Source organism: Sorex araneus, chromosome X (genome assembly GCF_027595985.1).
Source record: "Sorex araneus isolate mSorAra2 chromosome X, mSorAra2.pri, whole genome shotgun sequence".
Taxonomy (NCBI): domain Eukaryota; kingdom Metazoa; phylum Chordata; class Mammalia; order Eulipotyphla; family Soricidae; genus Sorex; species Sorex araneus.
This window is the reverse complement of record NC_073313.1, coordinates 47187513-47209760: the sequence shown is the minus strand read 5'-3', so window position 1 is coordinate 47209760 and position 22248 is coordinate 47187513. Positions and strand designations below refer to the sequence as shown.

The 22248-nt window shown below is 36.7% G+C and overlaps 1 protein-coding gene across 5 annotated transcripts in view; it reads right to left on the bottom strand.

Annotated features, from left to right (window-relative positions):
* KDM6A (lysine demethylase 6A) overlaps window positions 1-22248 on the bottom strand; it is a 155052-nt gene that overhangs the window by 29206 nt on the left and 103598 nt on the right. For 2 of the 5 annotated variants that reach the window (XM_055120448.1, XM_055120447.1), the window contains exons 9-16: window positions 17928-18021; window positions 14093-14219; window positions 8751-8849; window positions 8347-8566; window positions 7656-7790; window positions 7060-7215; window positions 6419-6514; window positions 4647-5042 (exon numbers count right to left, since the gene is read on the bottom strand). In XM_055120448.1, the coding sequence (XP_054976423.1) occupies window positions 4647-5042; window positions 6419-6514; window positions 7060-7215; window positions 7656-7790; window positions 8347-8566; window positions 8751-8849; window positions 14093-14219; window positions 17928-18021 (1323 nt within the window). The remainder of the gene's footprint in view (window positions 1-4646; window positions 5043-6418; window positions 6515-7059; window positions 7216-7655; window positions 7791-8346; window positions 8567-8750; window positions 8850-14092; window positions 14220-17927; window positions 18022-22248) is intronic. The other 3 variants (XM_055120450.1, XM_055120449.1, XM_055120451.1) reach the window with 3 other exon arrangements.

Here is a 22248-nt window from a genome sequence, read left to right as displayed (position 1 = left end):
TCATATTTTAGATTTAAGGATAAACTGACAGGAATAAGCTGAATTTTTCTTGAACTGAATTTGGAAAATATATAGCCATTGCTCTTTTGTTTTGTTTTTGAGCCATACCCGGAAATGCTCAGGGGTCTGCACTCAGCAATAACTCCTGGTGGTGCTCAGGGGACCATATAGAATGCTAGGGATTGAACCCAGATCAGCTGCATATAAAGCAAGTGCCCTAACCGCTGTTATCTCTCTCTAGCCCAATAGCTACTGCTAAAGCAATTTAAGGATAAAGTATATAACAGTTAATAAAAGTTTTAATTCCAGAGGAAAGTCATTTAGATTGTATGAAATATGATAAATAAAATCAATAAGTATAATTTTTAAATGAAATTTGCCTGTGGTATCAAAAATAAACTTTTAAAATGGGCTGCCAGAGTTTGATCCCTTGAAGACCACCAGAAGTGATTTCCTGAGCAGAGCCAGGAGTGAGCACTGGCAAGTATAGCCGCCAAACCAAATCAACCCCCCAAAACTACAATAAACTAAGAAGCTTCTGCACCTCAAAAGAAACAGTGACAGAAAGACAGAGAGAGCCCATGGAATGGGAAAAATTATTTACCCAATACCCAGCAGATAGGGGCTTAATATCCAGGACATACAAAATACTAGTAGAACGTAGAAAAAATACTAGTAGAACTAGTAGAAAAAAACCTTTGAACCCCATCAAAAAATGTGGAGAAAAATAAACAGAAACTTCCTCAAAAAAGAAACACAAATAGCTAAAAGGCACATGAAAAAATACTCTACATTGCTAATCTTTAGGTAGAAGCAAATCAAAACAATGAGATATCATCTCACACCAGAGACTGGCACACATAAAAAAGAATAGGAACAACCAGTGCTGCTGCAGATGTGGGGAGAAAGGGACTCTCCTTCACTGTTGGTGGGAATGCCAACTGGTCCATACTGTTTGGAAAACAATATGGGCATTCCTCAAAAAACTAGAAACTGAGCTTCCATATGACCCAGCAATACCACTTCTGGGAATATATCCCAGGGATGCAAAAAAAGCACAGGAGAAATGACATTTGCAATTGTATGTTTATCGTAGCACTATTCACAATAGCCAGAATCTGCAAACAACCTGAAAGCCTGCGGAAAAAATGACTGGTTAAAGAAACTATGATACATCTACACAATGGAATACTATGCAGCTGTTAAGAAAAGATGAAGGAATGAAATTTGCTTGAAAATGGGTGGACATGGAGAGTACCATGCTAAGGGAAATGAGTAACAAAGAGAGAGACAAACACAGAATGACTGCACTCATTTGTGGAATATAAAGTAACATAACAGGAGACTAACACCCAAGAACAGTAGACAGAAGGGCCATGAAGATTGCTCCACAGGTTGGAAGTGTGCCTCATAAGCTGGGGAAGAAGGCAGCTGGATGGAGGAGGGAGAGAGGGAGAGAGGGGGAGAGAGAGAAAGAGAGCAAGCGCGCGTGCCACGGGGGTGGGTGGGTTGGGTGGGAGTAGCGGGAGGAATACCGGGGACATTTGTGGTGGAAAATGCACACTGGTGGAGGGATGGGCGTTCGATCATTGTATGACTGAAACTCCATCATGAAAGCTTTGTAACTGTATCTCACAGTGAGTCAATTAAAAAAAAAAAAACCCGATCTGTCAAAAAATTTAATAATGGAATTATAAAATAATAATTTGATGATCTCTAAACTTTAAGAACATCAAAATAAGTACACTGTGTGGGATACATACATTATCACCATTAACTAATGGTCCCTACCACCCCTAGAAGAAAATTAAGATTTTTATAGAGTTGAGGATTACTTCAGCAGGAAAGTTCTTGTAATTACGTCAGTGGCAAGCCTTTTATTATTATTATTATTATTATTATTATTATTATTTTGTGTGTGTGTGCTTTTTGGGTCATACCTGGCGATTTACAGGGGTTACTCCTGGCTGTGCACTCAGGAATTACCCCTGGCGGTGCTCAGGGGACCATATGGGATGCTGGGAATCGAACCCAGATGGGCCGTGTGCAAGGCAAATGCCCCACTCGCTGTGCTATTGCTCCAGCCCCTTGAACATGTATGTATCTCTCTCTTTTGCTTGCTTGCTTCCTTTTTAATCTACTGTTCTCTCTTGAACACATATACCTTTTGCCATCATTATCCTCCCCCCATCCCTGCATCTAAGTTTTATTAAAAAAAAAAATCTTAATTCACATTAAAAAAATTTAAAAATGAAATTTTATGGTTAGAGAGATAGTTCAGAAGTGAAGCTTTTTTGCTTTGCATACAGGAGACTTCAACACTGCCAGAGGTCAGTCCCAATCACAGAATCAGATGCAGCACCATCAATTGTAACCCCCAAATTTCACTTTCCCAAATAAGAAATAAATGATCTTTGCCAGTGAAAGTGACAAAGGAATAAAATTCTGGTTGATGACAAGATACTTATATACTAAAGGCTTTTTTTGGTTGTTGTTGCAGGGACAGTGAGGGGGAGCAGCAAACCTGGCAATGCTCAGAGGTTACTCCTTGCTTGACATGCAGGGATTATTCCTGGGGGTGTCTGGGTGATTATATGGGATGCTTGGGATCGAACCCAGGTTGATTACATGCAAGGGAAATGCCCTAACCACTTACAATCGCTGACCCCTAAAGGCTTTTCTTTTAACTTGGTCAAATGCCCCTAAAACCTGAAGTTTGAAGCCTTAAAACTACACGTTTCTGGTTAAGAGAATAATTTAACTAAAAACCTACATTCACAAAAAGTTGATACATATTAATCAGCATGAGAAGTACTCATTTTAAATTACTAGCAATTATACGTCAAATTATCGTGCCACTTAAAAATATAGGATGTAAGTTATATAAAAACATCATAAAGTAAAACAAAAGATAAGCATCAATTTAAGTATTAACTTTGAAGCAAACCACTTCACAAGTTACACAAATTAGAATTTGTAGGTATTCAAAAAGTATCACTACATTTTCTTACCTGAAATTCATAAAATCTTTACAGTACTTAAAAGCAATCACACCTATATTTCTTACTTTTATAGCTTACGTGGTACCTCTAAATAAACTCTAAAAGAAGTACTTATCAACAGTACTATTTCCTCTCAGCTAAAAAGCTGAAAGGTGAAGAAACCAGACTTTAAACCAATTCAACAGCATTCAACAACTTTTCCAGACACTAGCTTGAGACCGATGAAGCAAAGGCTGGAGCCTTCTAATACTCAGTATTCAATAATGTATAGAGGCCTTGTGGCCTAAAAACTGTTAATTCTTTCATTAGAATTATAGTTATCATTAGAATTTCTACTAGAATTAAGGAGAACAAATTTCTAAAGCAGGATTGAGTGTTTACTGGAAATTTCAGCAACTAAAGCAAGTCAGTGAATTATGGAACAAAAATTAGAAGGATAGAATATATTTTACTAACTCAACAAAAGTCTCATTTATTAATTGCCAATTATACACGGCCCTACAGGCATTCTGATGAAAAATCTCATTTTAATAAACCTTTTAATGTTTAAAGACTGAACCACCCACAACCCGTCTCACTTGTTCTAACATCCACTCCCTTACCTCCGGTGTTAATTTTTTCCTCTCCACTAGGGAGAAATTTCCCTTAGCTTTCACCCAAATTCTTTCATTTTTTTTTCTATTTTAAATTTAAAACAAAACAAAGATCAATTCTTTTCTTTTTATCTTTCTTTAAAAAATGGAAGGTGTTGGAGAGAGAGAACAGAGGTTAACACGCTCGCCTTGCATGTGGCCAACCTGAGTTTGATGCCTGGCATCACATAAGGGCCCAGAGTAATTCCTGAGTACAAAGCCAGGAGTAACACCTGAACATCACCAGGTGTGACTCAAAAATTTAAAACAACAACAACAACAAACCAAATGAAAACATGAAAAGAAAAAAAGGAAACCCACAAAACTTTTAAAAAATAATTCTTACAACTGATCCTTCTTGCATAGTCTATAAGAATGACATTCTTGTCACTGTTCAGTACATACTTATAAATTCCAATTTCTTATTCCATTTTATGTTGAGGTCAACTGCAGCTCTTGCCCTAACCAATTCCCCAAACTGCTATTCTCCAATTGTCATCAAATCTTTTCGATAAAAAAGTCAGATAGCACACACTTTGATTCCAGGGACCATACATTAATGTCCCCTACGAAAACTTATAAAAGGCAAAAACCATTCTCAGATTATGGGCTATACGTAAAAACAAAAAATAGGTCATAGGGTGGGGTTTTGTCCTGTGGCCAATACATTTTGATCCTAGCAATGTGAGTAGCACTGTAGTCCCGTTATTCATCGATTTGCTCGAGCGGGCACAAGTAATGTCTCCATTTTGAGATTTGTTGTTACTATTTTTTTGCATATTGAATACTCCACGGGTAGCTTGCCAGGCTCTCTGAGAGGGACGACCAACTGAACCCACGTCGGCCGCGTGCAAGGTAAACGCCCTACCTGCTGTACTAGAACGCTGGCCTCAGAAGTATTGTAGTACAATAACTGCTTACAAAAAGAGCTCCTCAAACTTCATTTCTTTCAATTTTGAAATGCATAACTATAATGTGATAAACTAACAAAGCAGCCAGTCTTTTCTATTACCTGAGTGGAGTTAGACAGTTGGTTTTTCCACGGCTCCTCTGCGCTGCTGGTCAGGTTTGTGCGGTTATGAGGTAGAGTGAGTGCGTTTCGCTGCGGGTAAGGCACGTTTCCATTACTACCACTTCCTGTTGTATGATTATTGCCTATCAAAATAGTGTCTGTACTTCCCAGCGTTCTTGATGTGCTACAGGGAATATGGCCTGCAGAGAAGGGTCCATTGACTAAAGGCTGCCCAGGGCAGGCAGGGTGGACTCCGGACTGAGAGACGCTAGGCATTCTGGTCAGAGCAAGCTGTGGCTGCTGGCCAGAGACTGAGTTTGTAGGCAGTGATGAGTCAACTGTTGGCCCATTAGGAATTCCAGTAGATCGTACCTGTGCAACTCCTGTTTGTCTCATCTGCCAAAAAACAAAATAGACAAAAAATGTTATTTGTGTTTCCCATAGGGGAGAGAATCAAAATAGTAAAGCTGTGTAACCTCTGATCTAACCATAATATTTTATTTTTCTATGTTGAAAGTACACACATTAAAAGCAAAAAATTATGCCTATTCATATTTAGATAACCTTTCTCGAAGAAGTAGAAATCTCACTTTGAAAGAAAAAAACCCAAGCCTTTAGTAATGACTAAAGAAAGCAACTGAACATTAATGGAAAATGACTTGGAATTTACAAATCTTTCCCATCTCCAAAAAGTGGACTTCAACACTTTATTCTATTCTATATCTTCCAAAACAAACAAGCCGCAACCTAAGGTTCTGGGATAACTTGTTTACCAATAAATAAATCCTTGTAATACATCAAAAAATGGATGAAATAAATAATAAAATGACAAATCTTACATCTAAAATTGAAGTATTACCTACACCCTGAAAATCTGCAATCCATTATTAGTATTTTTAAAAGCACAGATAAGGATGTGCCAGTCAATAAAAATACTCAAAATCCTAACACATTTTAGGGGAAAATACATGTTTGGTGTTGCTGCATTAAAACAAACTGACTTTCCAGGTGTTCCAGCATCAATTTCTGTGCTGGACTTAAATTATTTCTATTTGCATAGAGCTATTCCTAGTGCTAAAAGAAGAAAGGAGGATGTAGTCAAAGATATGTCTAAGAAATAAGATCATGATTTTAAGTAATCGTTTCCTATAATAACAAACTCAAAATTATTGTCTAGTTCGTCCCTCTTGGAGAGTCCAGCAAGCTATCAAGAGTATCCTGCCCGTACAGCAGAGCCTGGCAAGCTACCCGTGGCGTATTCGATATGCCCAAAACAGTAACAATGAGTCTCATGATGGAGACATTACTGGTGCCTGCTCGAGCAAATCGATGAGCAACGGGATCACAGTGATACAGTGATAGTGATGCCTGCAAATATAGGCAAGAAATGAGTAACACTGGTTATTTATTTGGAGGGTAAATCAATAGACAGAAACAGAAGAATTAGAAGGAGAATTTATTCTATATGCCCTATGTTAATAATTATGCAGCTCCAAATATGTATCTATATAATCTAAATAATATTAACAAAAAAAAATGTAGAGAACTAAGAATAAGTAATTTCTCTCTCTCTTTTTTAAAAGAATGAGTTATCTCTATTTGGTAAATGTGGGTTTATTTGAACTTAAGTGAATTATTTGGTTTTTTTTAAAGTGAGTTATTTGTTGACTATTACTGCCAATTAAAAATGCTTTTTTTAAAAAAAAAAATCAAAACTTACTACCTCTGTTCTTATTTAACAGGAAAAACTACCAAAAGCTTATCTCACATACCTGCAATTTCTGTGGTGTCATGCACCATGAATGAGCCTGTTGCTGTACTGGAGGATGTGACACTGCATGGCCACTACTCCAATTATCAGCAGTATTCTGAGGAAAATTGGTTATAAAAAAAAAAAAGCAAAGAATATTTGGTTAGAGCCATACAATTAATAATGACTAATGGAAGTCAAATGACTGAGTTGGAATATTTGCATATAAAAAATTATGACATCAAATTCTCTTAAAAATAGCTTTACATGCATAATAAATTTGGAAAATCATAAAAATTTAAACATTATTTAATAAGCCACCCCAAAAGGCCCACCCCTAATCTATGGCCCAAGTAACTAACCTAAAAACCATACTGTTTACTAGACCCAACATTAAATTTATTTCAATGTCAGTATAAAGTGATGATGAAAAGTGTGTTGAGATCTTAACGGCAGGGTGATGAATAAAATGATTTAATGAATGCAAATTCATCCCTAATTTCTATATTTAATATGATGCTAAGAATTTGGGATGGAAAAACTCAAACCTTTCACTCTGATGTCCACAGATTAAAAATAAAGGACGAGATGTTCAAACTGCACAGGTCAGGCAGTTGGGAGTTTCTTTTTGATTGGGATTTTCTAATTCTCTAAAATATATACCTTTGTTGGACTAGATGTTCTTTTCCTCTTGGCAGGACTGGACAGGTCATCTACTTGGCTAGAAGGAATCATGTGTAGTGGCAAGGATTGCTGTGAAATTGGTGTTTGACTGAGGCCTAATACAGGTTCAGTATTTGGATGATGAGGTTTACATGCCTAAGAATCACAGAAGGAAGACAAAAATAGGGTTCTCTATATTCTTAATTCATTCCTTCAAATCTTAAAACTTTACAAGCTGTATACTTTTCAGTGCTATGTGGACATCACTGATTGCAATTATTGAAAATCAAAATCAAATGAATCATCAATGGAGGAATGTGTACCTTCCTTTGAAAAACTGGCTTTAAAACTTAAAATTGCTGCATTAAGAATTTTCCTTCAAATTCATGAAAATGCACAAAGGCTCTAAAGTGGCACCCCAAAATTTCTTCCCATATCAGAGGGAGTTTTATTTTGAACTATTTTCCATTCACAATTAATTAAAAAGGCTTTTAATTAATAAAAGCCTCCTGTGCTCAGTAAAATATGCTTGACCACTACAGATTGAAAAGAACCCTTAAAGCTGGGCACCTGCAGAATATAACCCAACTTCTCACCTGCTGTGCTGTGTTCATGGCACCCTGCCTGGAGGTAAGCTCTGCGGGGATGGGTAGGCTCCATGCCTCCTCAATACTAGGAAGTAATTTAGTTTTATTCTGTAGACTACCTTGTGGAAGGTTACACAACTGAGCCTAGGAAAAATTATGTAAAAAGCAAATTTAACACAAGCCTACTTGAGTAAGAGCAAGTCCACTAAATCTTCCTAAATGCTATAACTAATTGTTCTTAAAAGAAAATAGATTCTTAATTTGGGGTTTCAGAAAGATACTAAGTATAAAAAGGGTAACCAGAACATAAACCTTTGTGAGAATTAAAACAAAGCAGAGCTCTGTTTTCAGAGTTCTCAAAGCTGTCTCCTCATGAAACTCCAAGCAAGAGTGACATACAGTGTTTGTGTTCTTTTATCTAAAATGCTATGACAACTTAAAAATGTAGACAGTACATAGAAAAAAATTATGCAAATTAATATGCATCAACAGAGTAAATGTGCAAAATAGCATATTTCAAAATACTGCATATCTAACTTAAATGAAAAGTAAAAGAATATTATAAGCTATGATATGTTTACAAAATATGGAAACAAATTATAGACATCAAAACACACCTAGACAAACTTTCCAGCCACCCTCCTCCTGTCTGTCATGGCGCAAACATGTGCCTTTAAAATAAACTACTTAAAACTTTTACCTGTAAATACTTAATTCGTGCTGCAAGTGCAGAGGTATTACTACAACTTTTACTTCTGGTTGCATTTAAGTAGCATTTAATGGCGTCCTGGGGTTGGTTGCAGGATTCATAGAGAGTGCCTAGGTCCATCCAGGCTGCAGCATGACCATGATCCAATTGCACAGCACAAATATAGGCCTGTAAAGCATCCATAGGCTGATTCTGCTGCTGATATAGCACACTGGAAAGAGAAATTAAGAGGAAGGAAAAATTGACTAAGAGGAACTTAACTTCATAGCAAAACAGCCCAAAAGTACTATATATATATATATATGTATATATATATATATATTATAAAAGTATAACATATAATGACATTTTTTGTCTATTAATTACAATATAATTATTTTAATACAAAGCCTTACCCTATTGAACACCACGTATCTGCACTTGCTTCTGATTTATCAATAGACTGCCTGTAAGATATAAAGGCATCCTGAACTTTCCCAATACTTGAATAGCACCTGAGAACGGAGGGGTAAAAACAAAATCAAGAAAATTCCATCAATACTGATTAACTTATTAGTTTGATGAAAGGATGAACTATAGAATCAAAGCAACTTAAAAAAACTAATAATATAACATTTATGTATGTTTTTATATAACCAAAATTAATTTTCTATTACACTTAACCATTCAGTAAACTATACTATAATCTGGTGTTAAAACATGGTATATTTCTGATCATGATGTAAATAATTAAAGACCCTATCAGCTGATATTGTGAACTGAAAACACATACATGTACACACACACTTACCCCTCTAAGTTACACTGCGTGACCTTTGGTTTCTTATACAGAGTTAAAAACCAAGAAATAAATTCTACGTTAAGATTGGTAACTCAGATTTCAAGTCTCCTTTCCTAACAAGAGAGGGCAATGATTATTTAAGTCATGAAACAATACAAATGCAAAATATAGTTAACATCAAGTTAACTATCAAAAATATTAAATGGCTTAAGTTCAATAGTTCATGACCAACAAGGGTAACATGCTATATAAAGTATTAAGGACTATCCAGATGTACTGGATGGACACAGAACAGTAGCTGAAGCTACAAATTATATTCTTAGGGAGAAAGAAGAAAAACCCACACCCTGCCTTCAAGGAGCTTATAATTTAGTTGAAGAATGGACACATTACAATGTCACAATGCCACAACAAGAACAATATAAGGCAAGAAAGGGAAGGATAAAAGTAAGGGATTCGAACATATATAAGATGCTATTTTGTTTAGAGATTCCCAATTTCTAGCCAGTGTATAGCAAATCTGTCAAGCAACAAAATGTAACAGCAACAACTTACACATTCATTACAACTTCATGAAACTAATATTTGCATAATTATTGACTTATTTTGGAATATTACTAACAGTAAAAACCAAGATTTTAAATTGTTTATTTGACCAAACATCCTATTTTGATTCTGGTAATTAGTCTTACAAATTTTACTGATTCATATAATCCTAAAGTCTGGGAACCACTGATTCAGGTAGAAGAGACAAGAAGGCATTTCAAAATGGTGTTTGAACACTATAAACAAAACCTTATGTAAATGCAACAGCACAGATACAGAAAGGTAACAATCTGCTTTGTATGCAGGAGAGCCAGATTTCAACACCACATGTTCACCCAAGCATCACCAGGAACAACCCCTAAGCACAGAGCTTAAAGTAGTTCCTGGGAACGAGGTGTGTCCTCTAAATCAATAATGACATTGTGACCAGCTGATTAGACACCAGGAAGGTTGTGGAAGGGAGGCTCTAACTGTAGCTCTGAAAAAATAAGGAAAAAACCAGGCTGGAGAAATAGTACAGCAGCTAGGGTACTTGACCTGCATGCAGCTCATTTAGAGTCCATCCCCAGCACCCTTATAGTCTCCTGAGCACTGCTAGGAGTGACCTTTGAGCAAAGAACCAGGAGTAAGTACTGAGCATGCCAGGTGTAGCCCCAAACCGAAATTTAAAAAAAGGGAGGAGGGGGAGAGATTATCATTGGTTAAAAAAAAAAAAAAAAAAAGCTGGCTGGGAAAGAATATAAAGAAGATTGAATTATGCTGATTTTGAAATTTTGAGCAGATACAGGTGGGTAATAATAAATGTAATCTATACTGGATTTCATCTATAGGAAAGGAAGTTGTAAGAATATAGAGCTCCTATAAGGGAGAGGTAAAAATAAGTCTAAGGCATCACTAATCTTGCGTATTAGATAAGTCAGTGACCGAGAGAAAGTAATGTCAGAGAGCATCTTGCTAATGGTTTTATGAGGGGAGAATTCAGACAAAGAGATCATTAAAGACAATTATAGCGAAGAAATGAAATGCTTAATAGATATTTAAAAAAAGGCTAGTGGTGGTAGTTGTTAAATGAAAAGAAAATCTCAGATTCATACACAATGTTACTTAACCATTGTGTACTGTTATAATAAGCAATAATTTTGCAAATTGCTTCCACAAATTCTCAATGTGTTTTCACATTGCATTCTTACAGGTTAAAGTAAAAAGCCAATGTGCCATACACAAATACCCCCATCTAACTTCCAGCCATTTTTCCCTCAAGAAAACAGACACGTTCTTCTCGAGACAGCCTTGTATAATTTAAAAATAGCTCTGAATAAACCTAGATCTAGTCTCTGCTCTGATGTTAATCACCACTGAGACTTTGATCTTAGACAAAACATGTTACTCCTTTGCACTCACTATTTTCTAACTGTAAAGTGACAGGGTTTACAAAACTGGGAATAGGAAAACCTTCCTGATTCCTCCATGCTCTAACATTCTATACTTCTGTTGATAATACAGTCAAAGATTGGTGCTATTATAAACAGTGCAACATTACATATTTTATCATCGAATGCACATGGTGAATAACCAACAGAATGAATTTTAACACAGACTTTAGTGCAGAGATAAGTTATGAAAAGCCTCAGATATAAGGTCATTAAATTCCAAAGTTGCTTACTGACACTTGAGGTCCTAAATCACAGAATTTTGGTAACATCCCAAACACAATTTGTTTATAAACATTTTCTTTCTTGTTAACAAAAGATTAGATGTAACATTTTAGAAGGCAACAGAAGATGCCAGAAAAAGTAAACATCAAAGAAAAAGTCTAGAACAGTCTTAAAATCTTATTACAGATTTTTTTTAAAGTAACGAACATCTACCATGATAGAAACAAAACAAACTAGTCCATTGGAAGTATCCTTTATGAGAGAAGCCAGTGAAGATAGTGTATATTTGGAGTATTTTATCCCCAAAGGATCCCAATTAAAAATATCTCAATGACTTAAATCTGTAAAAATCAGTTAACACGAGGTTAAAAAAAACTTCTTTGGAATACTACTGCATTGTTCACTGAAATAAAAACTACAGCATCATTAAAACAACAAAAATACACTTTGTGGTACACATTCCTTTTAATACATAAGAAATTTATCCCTAAGACTAGAGACAATGATAAAGCAGTCCCTACCAGTACTAGGCTTCTATTCCAGTCACTATATAAAGACTCCTGCTGTGCAACATTAATGGTGCTAGCTCCAAACACAAATTGTGTTTTGCTTATTAATTTATTCCATTTACTGAATAGCAACTAGGCAAGAAATTATAAGGATGATAAAATTCATTTTCTGCTCTTGAACATCTTTAGTGAAAGAGAAACACAAACTTTGTTCTCTCAAGCTTTATTAATTAAAGACCCAAGTTATGAGTTTTACAATCCTGAGAAGGAATTAGAAAATCCCTGCTAAAACTAAGCAACTTTTTCATTTAATTCTTGTACATTTTTTAGTAATTAAGTGTACTTCTAAAAAATTATTAGAATTATTCTTTCTCACACAAATATATTTTGCTAGATTTCCAGAAAATATTAAAATGTAATGACACTCATTCCAAGTAACATTCCTGTGTTAAAAAAACTGAAAAGGGCTGGAGCGATAGCACAACGGGTAGGACGTTTGTCTTGCACACGGCCAACCTGCGTTCGATCCCCGGCATCCCATATGGTACCCAAGCACCGCCAGGAGTAATTCCAGAGTGCAGAGCCAGTAGTAACTCCTGAACATTGCTGGGTGTGACCCAAAAACAAAAACAAAAAAATTGAAACATCAAATATTCACATAAATGGATAATTTGAAAAGAAACTGTAAAGTTGAAATCTTTAGCGTGGAGAAGATACCTAACCTAGGGTTTCTCAGCCCCAGCACCTTTATTACAGCTAGTCAAAAATGTTTCAAAACATTATGAAATGTCCCTTATAGGTGAAATCAGAACAAACCCCAAAAAACTAACTCACAGAATCCCTGATCTAGTACGATCCTCTTGTTTAAAAGAAAACTGGTTTTAAAAGGTTTAACGATACCATCCAAGATTCTACACATAGTTGGGTAAGGAAGATTTGAATCTTTTAGTACACATTTATCTTTCTGCCATATATGAAAGCTATATAACAAATTAGTAAAACTAATATGATGCTCCTAAAAATTGTCTACCAAGGGCCCTGGAAATGGCTCACAGAGCTAAAAAACATGATCTATGAGTCTGTGGGAAACCCCAAGGACCTGGTTGGGAGTAGCCCCAGGAACTGAAGGTTGTGGGCCCCAAATAAAACTCCATTAATAGCTATACATTAGCTATAAGTCACATAAAGGCTATAAGTATTCAAAGAAAGAAAAATTTATTGATGACTATTTATTAAATTTTGCTATACATTTCCAACAAATCCAATAATGTATTCATTTGTTACTGTAAGATTTCACATAGAATCGATGAGATCTACCATTACTTATGTGAATTCTAAGGTAAACATCCATCAAAAGTATAAATGTAACAATAGCCAGGATATGGAAACAATGGATAAAGAAGTTGTGCTATATATGCACAATAGAATACTACATAGCCTCAAGAAAAAATAAAATCGTGTAGTTGCAGGAACTTGGATAGAAATTTGGAGCATGATGTTGAGTGAAGTAAACCAGAGGCAGAAGGACAAATACCGGATTATCTCACTCATCTGTGATATACAGAAAAACAAATAAGGGTATGGACAGTTATCACTTGATAATAAACCCTGGTCACTGGATTATAGACCCAAGAATACCAGATTTGGGGGGAAGGGGAAAGATGAGGTGCACTGAAAATAACACAACAGCATAGGTAGATAGAGGGTCTAGAGCATGCTGGTGGGACTGAAGTGAGGCAACATTATGCACTAAAACCGTAGCTGTCACTCAGCAAACAGTAGAGAAAATCTGGACCTCAGACCAGAGGTGATATTAGGATAGGTCATAGTAATTCTGGTGGCAGCAGTATGCAATATGTGAACTGAAATACAACTATAGCCTTATTCCCTAAAGTGTAATTAAAAAATTATAAATATTAAGGTTCTATAGGCTAGTGGTAGTTACCAGGAAGAAATTCCCCTTTTATAGAAATATAGAGAAAATACTATAAATGGGAAAGGCATTTAAATACTTAAATAAAACAATAAAAACCAGACACAAGTAAAATGAAATGCAATAATCAAAGTAACATGTCCTGGTAAGAATAGGAAACAGGCTATTTTTAAACTTGTAAAATCTTACTGTATTTTAAAAGGAAAATATACTAATCAAATTATAAATATAAACTAACACTTGAGATCAGAATTCAAATCTCTTATTAGCTGTAATAAACGAAAGTAAAACTTAAGTGCCTGATAAATCTTACCTTCCAAGGAAATACCAGGACTGGCCAGAATTAGGATCTGCTTCCAAGGACTTTTGGAGATACTGAATAGCAAAACTTTCCTTGGTGGCTTTATCTCCTAGAAGATCCACAGTATGATGCATCCAACCTACCATAATGATTAAAAATGTTGAACTAATATACGCAATTGTTCCTTTTGTTGCTGTTCTTGGGTCATAACCAAAGGTACTTGGGGCTTACTCCTGGGTCTGCTCTCAGGGGTCACTCCTGGTAGGGGTTAGAGGACCATATGGGGTATCTAGGATCCAACCCAGGACAGAGCATGCAAGGCAAGTGCCCTACCTGCTGAACTATCATTCCAGCCCCACTTAATCATTCTTCTAAGAAGACCAAGCAGAAAATGAAAACAGTTCTCTTTTTTAGTACATGCTTCCCAAATTTAGAACTGGCAGGTCTGAACAGAAGTCTGTTTCTCAACAAAAATTACAGTCAAAGGTATGATTTTTCTCTCATTCTAGAAAAAAAATTAAATAGCACTAACTTCATGAAGATTTACTAAGATTACTAATACTTCTTCCACTTTTCCAATGTTGGTATTTAAAATACTTCCAGTGGCCAGAGGAATAGTTCAATGAGTTAAGAGCAGGTTTGCCTGTGGGAAGCCCAAGTTTGATCCATAGCACTGCCAGAAATAGCCTTTAAACACTGCTGGGTGGTTTCTTCCACACTCAGCCCAACTGAATAAAATATACAATAAAACAGTTAAATGAAAAACGTTCAGGTTATGAAACATCATCTATAAAAATATTAAATACTATTCACTGCCATGTAAAAAACTTTGCCTTTTGAGAGTAGGGATGAAGTTCAACTGGTTGAACACATGCCTTGCATAAGTGAGGTCCCGAGTTCCAACCTGTCAACCACATACCCCCATTATCACCCAGGCCTGGTGGCTTATAAGCACTTCCAGTTGTGGTCCCCCAAACAACAGAAAAAAAAAAAAACCAAACAGTACCTTTTAAAGCCTCTAAGATGGGGCCAGGAGATAGTACAGGTGTTAGGACCCATGAGCCCAATCTGGGTTTGATTCCTCATATAACAGTATTGCTTGAGCATTACCGGATGCAGCCCTGAATCGCCCCCCTACCCCATGCACTGCTGGGTATGGCTTGGAAATCCGAGGCATCAAAAGGCCCAAAGTGGAAAATATTTGTCAATATTGGTCAACACAGTAACTATACTTAATAATAATCTAATAATATAGAAATCAATCTGTTTGAGAGAGCATATTTCAGATGCTCTAATCACAGACACAAATACTAAATTGACAGGGAGACAATTCAGCGGTCAAGGTTATATATCCAGGGACCTGAGTTGGAAACCTGACACTGCAAGGACCTCAAATGCATCTGAGGTGCCCTGGTGGTCCCCATCACTGTGTCACTGGGCTTCAGTGTTAACCCTTAGGACACACTGGGCAAGTATTGCTGGGAGTTGTCCCAGAGCCTAATGAATACTGCATGGGAGAACCGACCTAAAAACAATACCGAATAATTACATAACCCAAACAAAAAGGCAAGTAACATGTGAGAGATGGGCGTGTTGATGAACTTAACTATTAATTATTTCAATATTTGCATAAAAATATCTATGTTGTATGTCTTGAATATACACATTTTTTACTATAATATATGCAATCAAAGAATTGGATTATGAAGAAACCTTCCAGACACACATGAATAGTTTAATTTGCCAAGGAATCAATTTCATTGTGGATCAATTCAAGTACATAAAATTAGCGTTCTTCTTAGTGTATAGTCCACTGTGTATACAGCAAATTAGGATTCTTATTTCTGACAACTATTACAGTTGTGCTCCAAAAAAAATTTTAAGGTGACTGAGTTGCCATGTTTTATGGAAATATAAGTCAGTCTGTTTTTATTCACTGTTCCTCCCTTACCTCTCCAGCTATTACTAGTAAAAACAGAGCTTAGAGTAACAGGCTCTAAAAATAGCTGTTTAAGCAATACTGACAAGCAACTAGAAAGGACTGATAAGCAGGCATATATTAGATTTAACTAAGGGAAATATTTTCCTATTCAAAATCATTAAAACTTTACTTACATAATCTGAAATGTCAAAGAGGACATACCAAAACCAAAACAATTTTTACCAAAATTTTATATTTCAGAGTTTGCGCTATCTCAAGTGCTCTGAGATAGCATTTCAAGGCCCAGAGCACAATCCCTTGCACCGCATGCTGCCTCCCCACCAGCAATGTAGCAACCTCAAGCAACACCTCATCCTATCAGGCTTGAGTGCCTAATTCACAGGCTCCCACAGCGTGTCAAGTTTTGTGGGAATGCTACACTCTCCCTGCCCCAGCCCACCCAGGAGCACTGCTGGGAGGCCCTTCCTAAAATAAAAAGAAATGCTTCATGTATTTTTGCTATTGACACATTCTTCACTTCAGCTAAAATGCACAGTTTTTTTTCTAGTTAAGAATAAAAAATATCCATAAAACCATTTTACTTATACTTATTATAAACTTGTTTTAAAAACATGCATTACTAAAACAGTGTGATTTTTTTAAAACAAATACTTTTATGCTCCTATAATTTTTAGAAGCATAAAAATGAGCATAATTTGATCTAGAGATTAAATTTAAAAAGTAACATTTTATAGAAGGCAATAATTGGTCTTTTTAAGTTGTTTTGTTTTGTTTTTGGGTCACACCTGGCAATGCACAGGGGTTACTTCTGGCTCATGCACTCAGGAATTACTCCTGGCCATGCTCAAGGGACCATATGTGATGCTGAAAATTAAACCTGGGTCGGCCTCGTGCAAGGCAAACGCCCTACCCGCTGTGCTATCACTCCAGCCCCAACAATTGAACTTTTAATAATTCCTACCATGAAATAAAATTTAAGCTGAAGTGATTATCAAATGTTTTTTTTTAAAAAAGCACATTTTAGGTCCAGAGTGAAAGTACAGCAGGTAGGGCATTCACCTTGCATGTGGCTGACCTAGGTTAGAGCCCTGGCACCCCATTTGGTCCCCCAAGCTCCACCAGGAATAATCCCTGAATGCAGTGTTGATATACACTCATTATTTCTAAATGGTTAGGTTAGTGGTCTTCAACTTTTTTTTTTTTTGCTCACACCTGGCTGTAGGATAACACCCGGCGATGCACAGGGGCCACTCCTGGCTTTGCACTCAGGAATTACCCCTGTCGGTCCTCTGGGGAACATATGGGATATGGGATGTTGGGAATCAAACCCGGGTCGGCCGTGTGCAAGGCAAACACCCTACTTGCTGTGCTATTGTTCCAGCCCCTGGTCTTCAACTTTTATATAGCCCTCCTTCATACTAGTAGACAATAGTTATAAGCAAGGTGGAAGACCAGTGGTTTTCAACCTTTCTAGATCTGCTAACTGCCACCTGCAGACCACTGGTTGAAGAACCCTGGATGGGAAAGTTCTTTTATCTTCACCATGGAAATACTATAGTGTTGAACATTCAACAATGTTTAGATAAAATGTTTAGTTAATTATCAATAAAGCTATGGAAGCAAGTTGACACACCACCAAAGGACTTCAGAATAATCATGCCCCCTCTCCTAATGCAAAGTACCAGAAAATATTTAAATGAGAATTTAAAAGAACTAGAAGCGCTAAAGAATTATAAGATGAACAGTGAGACTGACAATGTTTGGCAGAGGATAGAAATATGTTAGGTTCAGATTAATTTTATCAACTCTTACCAAAGAAGGAACTGGAATAGAACACATTTGTCATTCCTGACATGAAAAATACATAAAGTACATGTAATACACTAAATATATGCTATTACATACCTAACTGCTGTAAAACAGTTGCTTTCACTTGTGCAGAAATGTTTTCTGACTGCAAAAGTTGTTCATAAGTTTCCTTTGCAGAATGATACTTCCTCTACAGAACAGAAATAAAAGTTTAGAGAAAAATTAAATACTGTCATAAATGAAATGAGTTACATTAGGATTTAAACAACGCTGAAACTTAAGCATGCTTTTAAACCAACTGAAAAAAAAGTGCTAATTTCATTACTAAATGTTTAAAACTAGACATGTGACTAATAAGCATGTTTCAGCAAAACCTTCAAAATAACAAAGTATGACTAAAACATGACCTTTTAAAGAATTTGCTGAACCAGCATCATACCCAAATCTCTAAATGAATAAAACCATTTACTCAAAATTCACCCCTCAAAAACTATGAATGAAATTCATTCTCCTATAGTTACAATACTTAAGAAAATTAATTTCTCCAAAAGGAAAAGCCAACAAAAGAAAAACTCATAAATATTATCTTTAAAACATACTCTACAGAACAGACTGATGATAGGGGCTTTTATTCAGATCACAATATCATCTTATTGCCTGAGCAAGTATATCCATGTACCCCCCCCCCCCCGACACACACACACTACCAGTAAGCAGAAATAGAAAACAAGCTACGTGAACCTTAGCATTCACTTAAACTATGATTTAACATTCACAAAACGGGTAATGTTTGATCTTTCTCTCCAAAGTTTTAGCTCAAATGAAATAAGTAAAGAGATACGGAAAAATAAGTAGGAGCTAAAAGAATATAATGTCTTGAGGGTCTAGAGAGTTAAGTACAGCAGTTAAGGTGCTTGCTCGCCTTGCATGTGGCCAACACACATTTGATCCCAAGTACCCCATGTAGTCCCCCAAGAGCTCCTCCAGGAGTGACTCCTGAGTGCAGAGGCAGGATAAGTCCTAAGCACAGCAGAGTGTAGTCCCAAAACAAAGAATATAGTGTCTTGAATCCCCTGCACCACACATAGTTCCCCCAAACTCTGGCCAGGATTGATCCTGAGAACCGCCAGGTGTGCCCATTCTCCGTCCACAAAGAATGTAACATCAACACAGGAAAGATTTGAAATATCTGTTAAGTAGTAAATACATACATTTATTAATTAGCTAAGCTCATTTCCCTTAACATTAATCTGGTCTGAAAAAGTTTGACAGTGAAAGGTAAGGACCAAGTCATTCAACTCTCAACTGCTCCAACTGGTAAGAGAACTGCTGAAACTCTAGTGTAGTAAAAAATGAGAGCGAGTGAATGAGTGAGCAAGAGAGAAAGAGAGCGCATAGCAGGTAGGGGACTTGTCTTTCAGCTGGCTGCCCTGGTTTCAATCCCTCACACAATATACGGTCCGCTAAGCATCACCAGAATGGCACAAAAACAAAGAGGAAAATATGTACAGAAAAATTAACATACTATATGGTATATCATGATAGTATATTTCCAGAGAGAGAAAGTGGTGCCAGAGGAATAGAACGGTTAAGGTGCTTTCCTTGCATGCAGTTGACTCTGTTCAATCCGTGGCACCATACATGGGTCCCCGAGTCTCACCAGGAATGATCCCTGAGGTCAGAGCCAGGATTAAGTCCTGAGCACTGCTGGGCATGGCCCCCAAAACCAAATATATATAATGGATACTGACAGAATATTAAGGACCAACTTAAAAAGTATAAAAAGCAACATTAGTTTCTCTTTAAAAACTTTTTTTCATTTTTAAAGTTTCCTTTAGAATTTTTATTTTTATTATTATTTTTTTTTTCTTTTTGGGTCACACCTGGCGATGCACAGGGGTTACTCCTGGCTCTGCACTCAGGAATTACTCCTGGCGGTGCTCAGGGGACCATATGGGATGGTGGGAATTGAACCTGGGTCAGCCTGGGTCGGCCGCGTGCAAGGCAAGCGCCCTACCCGCTGTGCTATTGCTCCAGCCCCCCCTTTAGAATTTTTAAAGCAACATTCTACAATCTTTGATCTTGGCATAAAATATGAAAGTCAGTCATTAGCACTGTAGAAAAAAACAAAAACTTAAACCAGAGAAATTAAAAACTAAGAGGAAGAGAATACCATTACATGAGTTTTCTACAACAGTCACCAACTGGTCCCTAGCTAACTTTCATATCAGCAGTATTACTAAACTGAAGAATAAAAGGACAGACTGAACTATCCAAGAAATGAAAGGGAGAAATACCAGAAAATTAAACTCTGCTCAATCTTTGTTTGACCAAAGAATTATGCATGAACACAAAAGATATCTAGCAGCATAAGAATACAAAAGAAATTTCACTGGCTGCCCACCACAGGAGAGACAAAATTTAAGAATGTGAATTAAGTCACATTTATTGGTTTGTAACGTACTAGTTTCTTAAAAAATCAAATTTGTTGGTAACCACGAGAGATTGTGTAACTAGCTGGAACCCTTGCTTGACAGGCAGGAATCCTAGGATTGATCTTTGGCAACATCTGGTCACTTGAGTACCACGGGGAACAACCTCCAAAAAGTGGGTATGGACTCAAGAAGTTTTGAAGGATGAAGGGAACGTCCAAGAGGTGCTCACAGGCACCACCAGAGGAGTCTCTGCTAACTGGGCTGCTGTCAATGCAAGGGCCCAAGGATGTGATTGTGGCTCAGGACCTCTGGCACAGAAGCCACATCTGACGGTACTCAGTGACCATCAAGACTGCTAGGGGCTGGAGCAATAGTTCAGCGGGTAGGGCATTTGCCTTGCACACGGCCAACCCAGGTTCGATTCCCAGCATCCCATATGGTCCCTTGAGCATCGCCAGGAGTGATTTCTGAGTGCAGACCCAGGTGTGACCCCTCCCCCCAAAAAAGACTGCTAAAGGTACCAAATGGTGCTGGGAATAAAAACCCCTGGCTGGGTTCATGGCAAGCAGGAGCTCTAACCATTCATTATACTATCTTATGGCCCTTCCTATTATTTCCTATTGATATAGCATCACATTTAAAAATTAACAGTATTTGTATATATTGTTGAATCATGACACCTTTCTTCAGTTTATTCTGAAATGTTATTGTACTATAAATGGGAATTTTAAATATTATGCTTTAATTATTATTGTTAAAAGGCTACTTATTTCTGCAATCAGTCTCTCAAATTGATTTCCTTTTTCTAAATTGCACTGGCTAACACCTGTAGCACAATAAAAAACAATGGAGATAGCGGGCAATTTGCTTTGCTCTTATTTTGGGGTGGACTAAAGCATGTAAATTTTCTCATGGTAAGAAAGCCTCATTCTCTATGTCCAAAGGGATTACGATTATTAGCTAAGGAAAGAGCTTCTTCAGTATCAATGGTCATATGATTTGAATTTACCTTTACCTTGGTTATGATTAACACCATGGTTTACAAAGTTGTTCATGAACTGTCACAGGCACTCAATATTCCAACACCAATCCTATAACCATTGTCACCTTCCCTCCACCACTGTCTCCATTTTCCCAATGGCCATTAAGCCTGCCCCCGTAGCAGGCTGACAATAATTTATTTTATACTGCTTGTCACCAGTAAATGGCTAATGGAATGATCAAAAAATATTTGCACAGAAGAAAATTTGTGAAAACCATTGTATCTCACCATAGGGACATTATGTCCTTGTCTGAGGGTTTACTAAGCTGTTGTTGCAGGATAAGCCTTTTGTGTTAATGTTTTAGTTAGTCAAGATTGTTGGTTTCTACATTACATCCCATCCAGTCTCATGTGCTCCTAGTACCATGTCACAGTTATAGAGTTTGGAAATGAAGCATGGCAATGAATGCAGCAATGTCTCTTATGATAATATATTGTTAATGAATTAATATTCAATCAACTTGCATTAATAGAACGAATACTCCTTGGTTGTAGTGTAGCTTAATTGAGAGTTACTAGTATTTGTTTAATGAGGCAATGGGCTTTTTTTGCTAATACCTTAACATTTTTATACCAATATTCTTCACTGATACTGATCTATGCATTGATTCTTTCTGTACAGACTAGACATATCAGGATCACATATCAATGTTATACTTGCTTCAGAAAGGAATAAAGAAAATACTACATTTGTGTCTCCAAAAATTTACAGTGAATTACAACGATTCAGTAACTCTACACATGTATCTAAAAATAAATGAAAACAGGGACTCAGAGAGCTGCACATTGATTATGTATTATTAAAAGAACCCCAAAAGGTAGAAGCAAAGAAAGTGTCCACTAGGCTATGAACGGCTCAACACAATATGGAGCATACCTGCAATGGATACTATTCAGCCTGAAAAAAAGTGCAATTTTCACACATGACATAGATGTATGA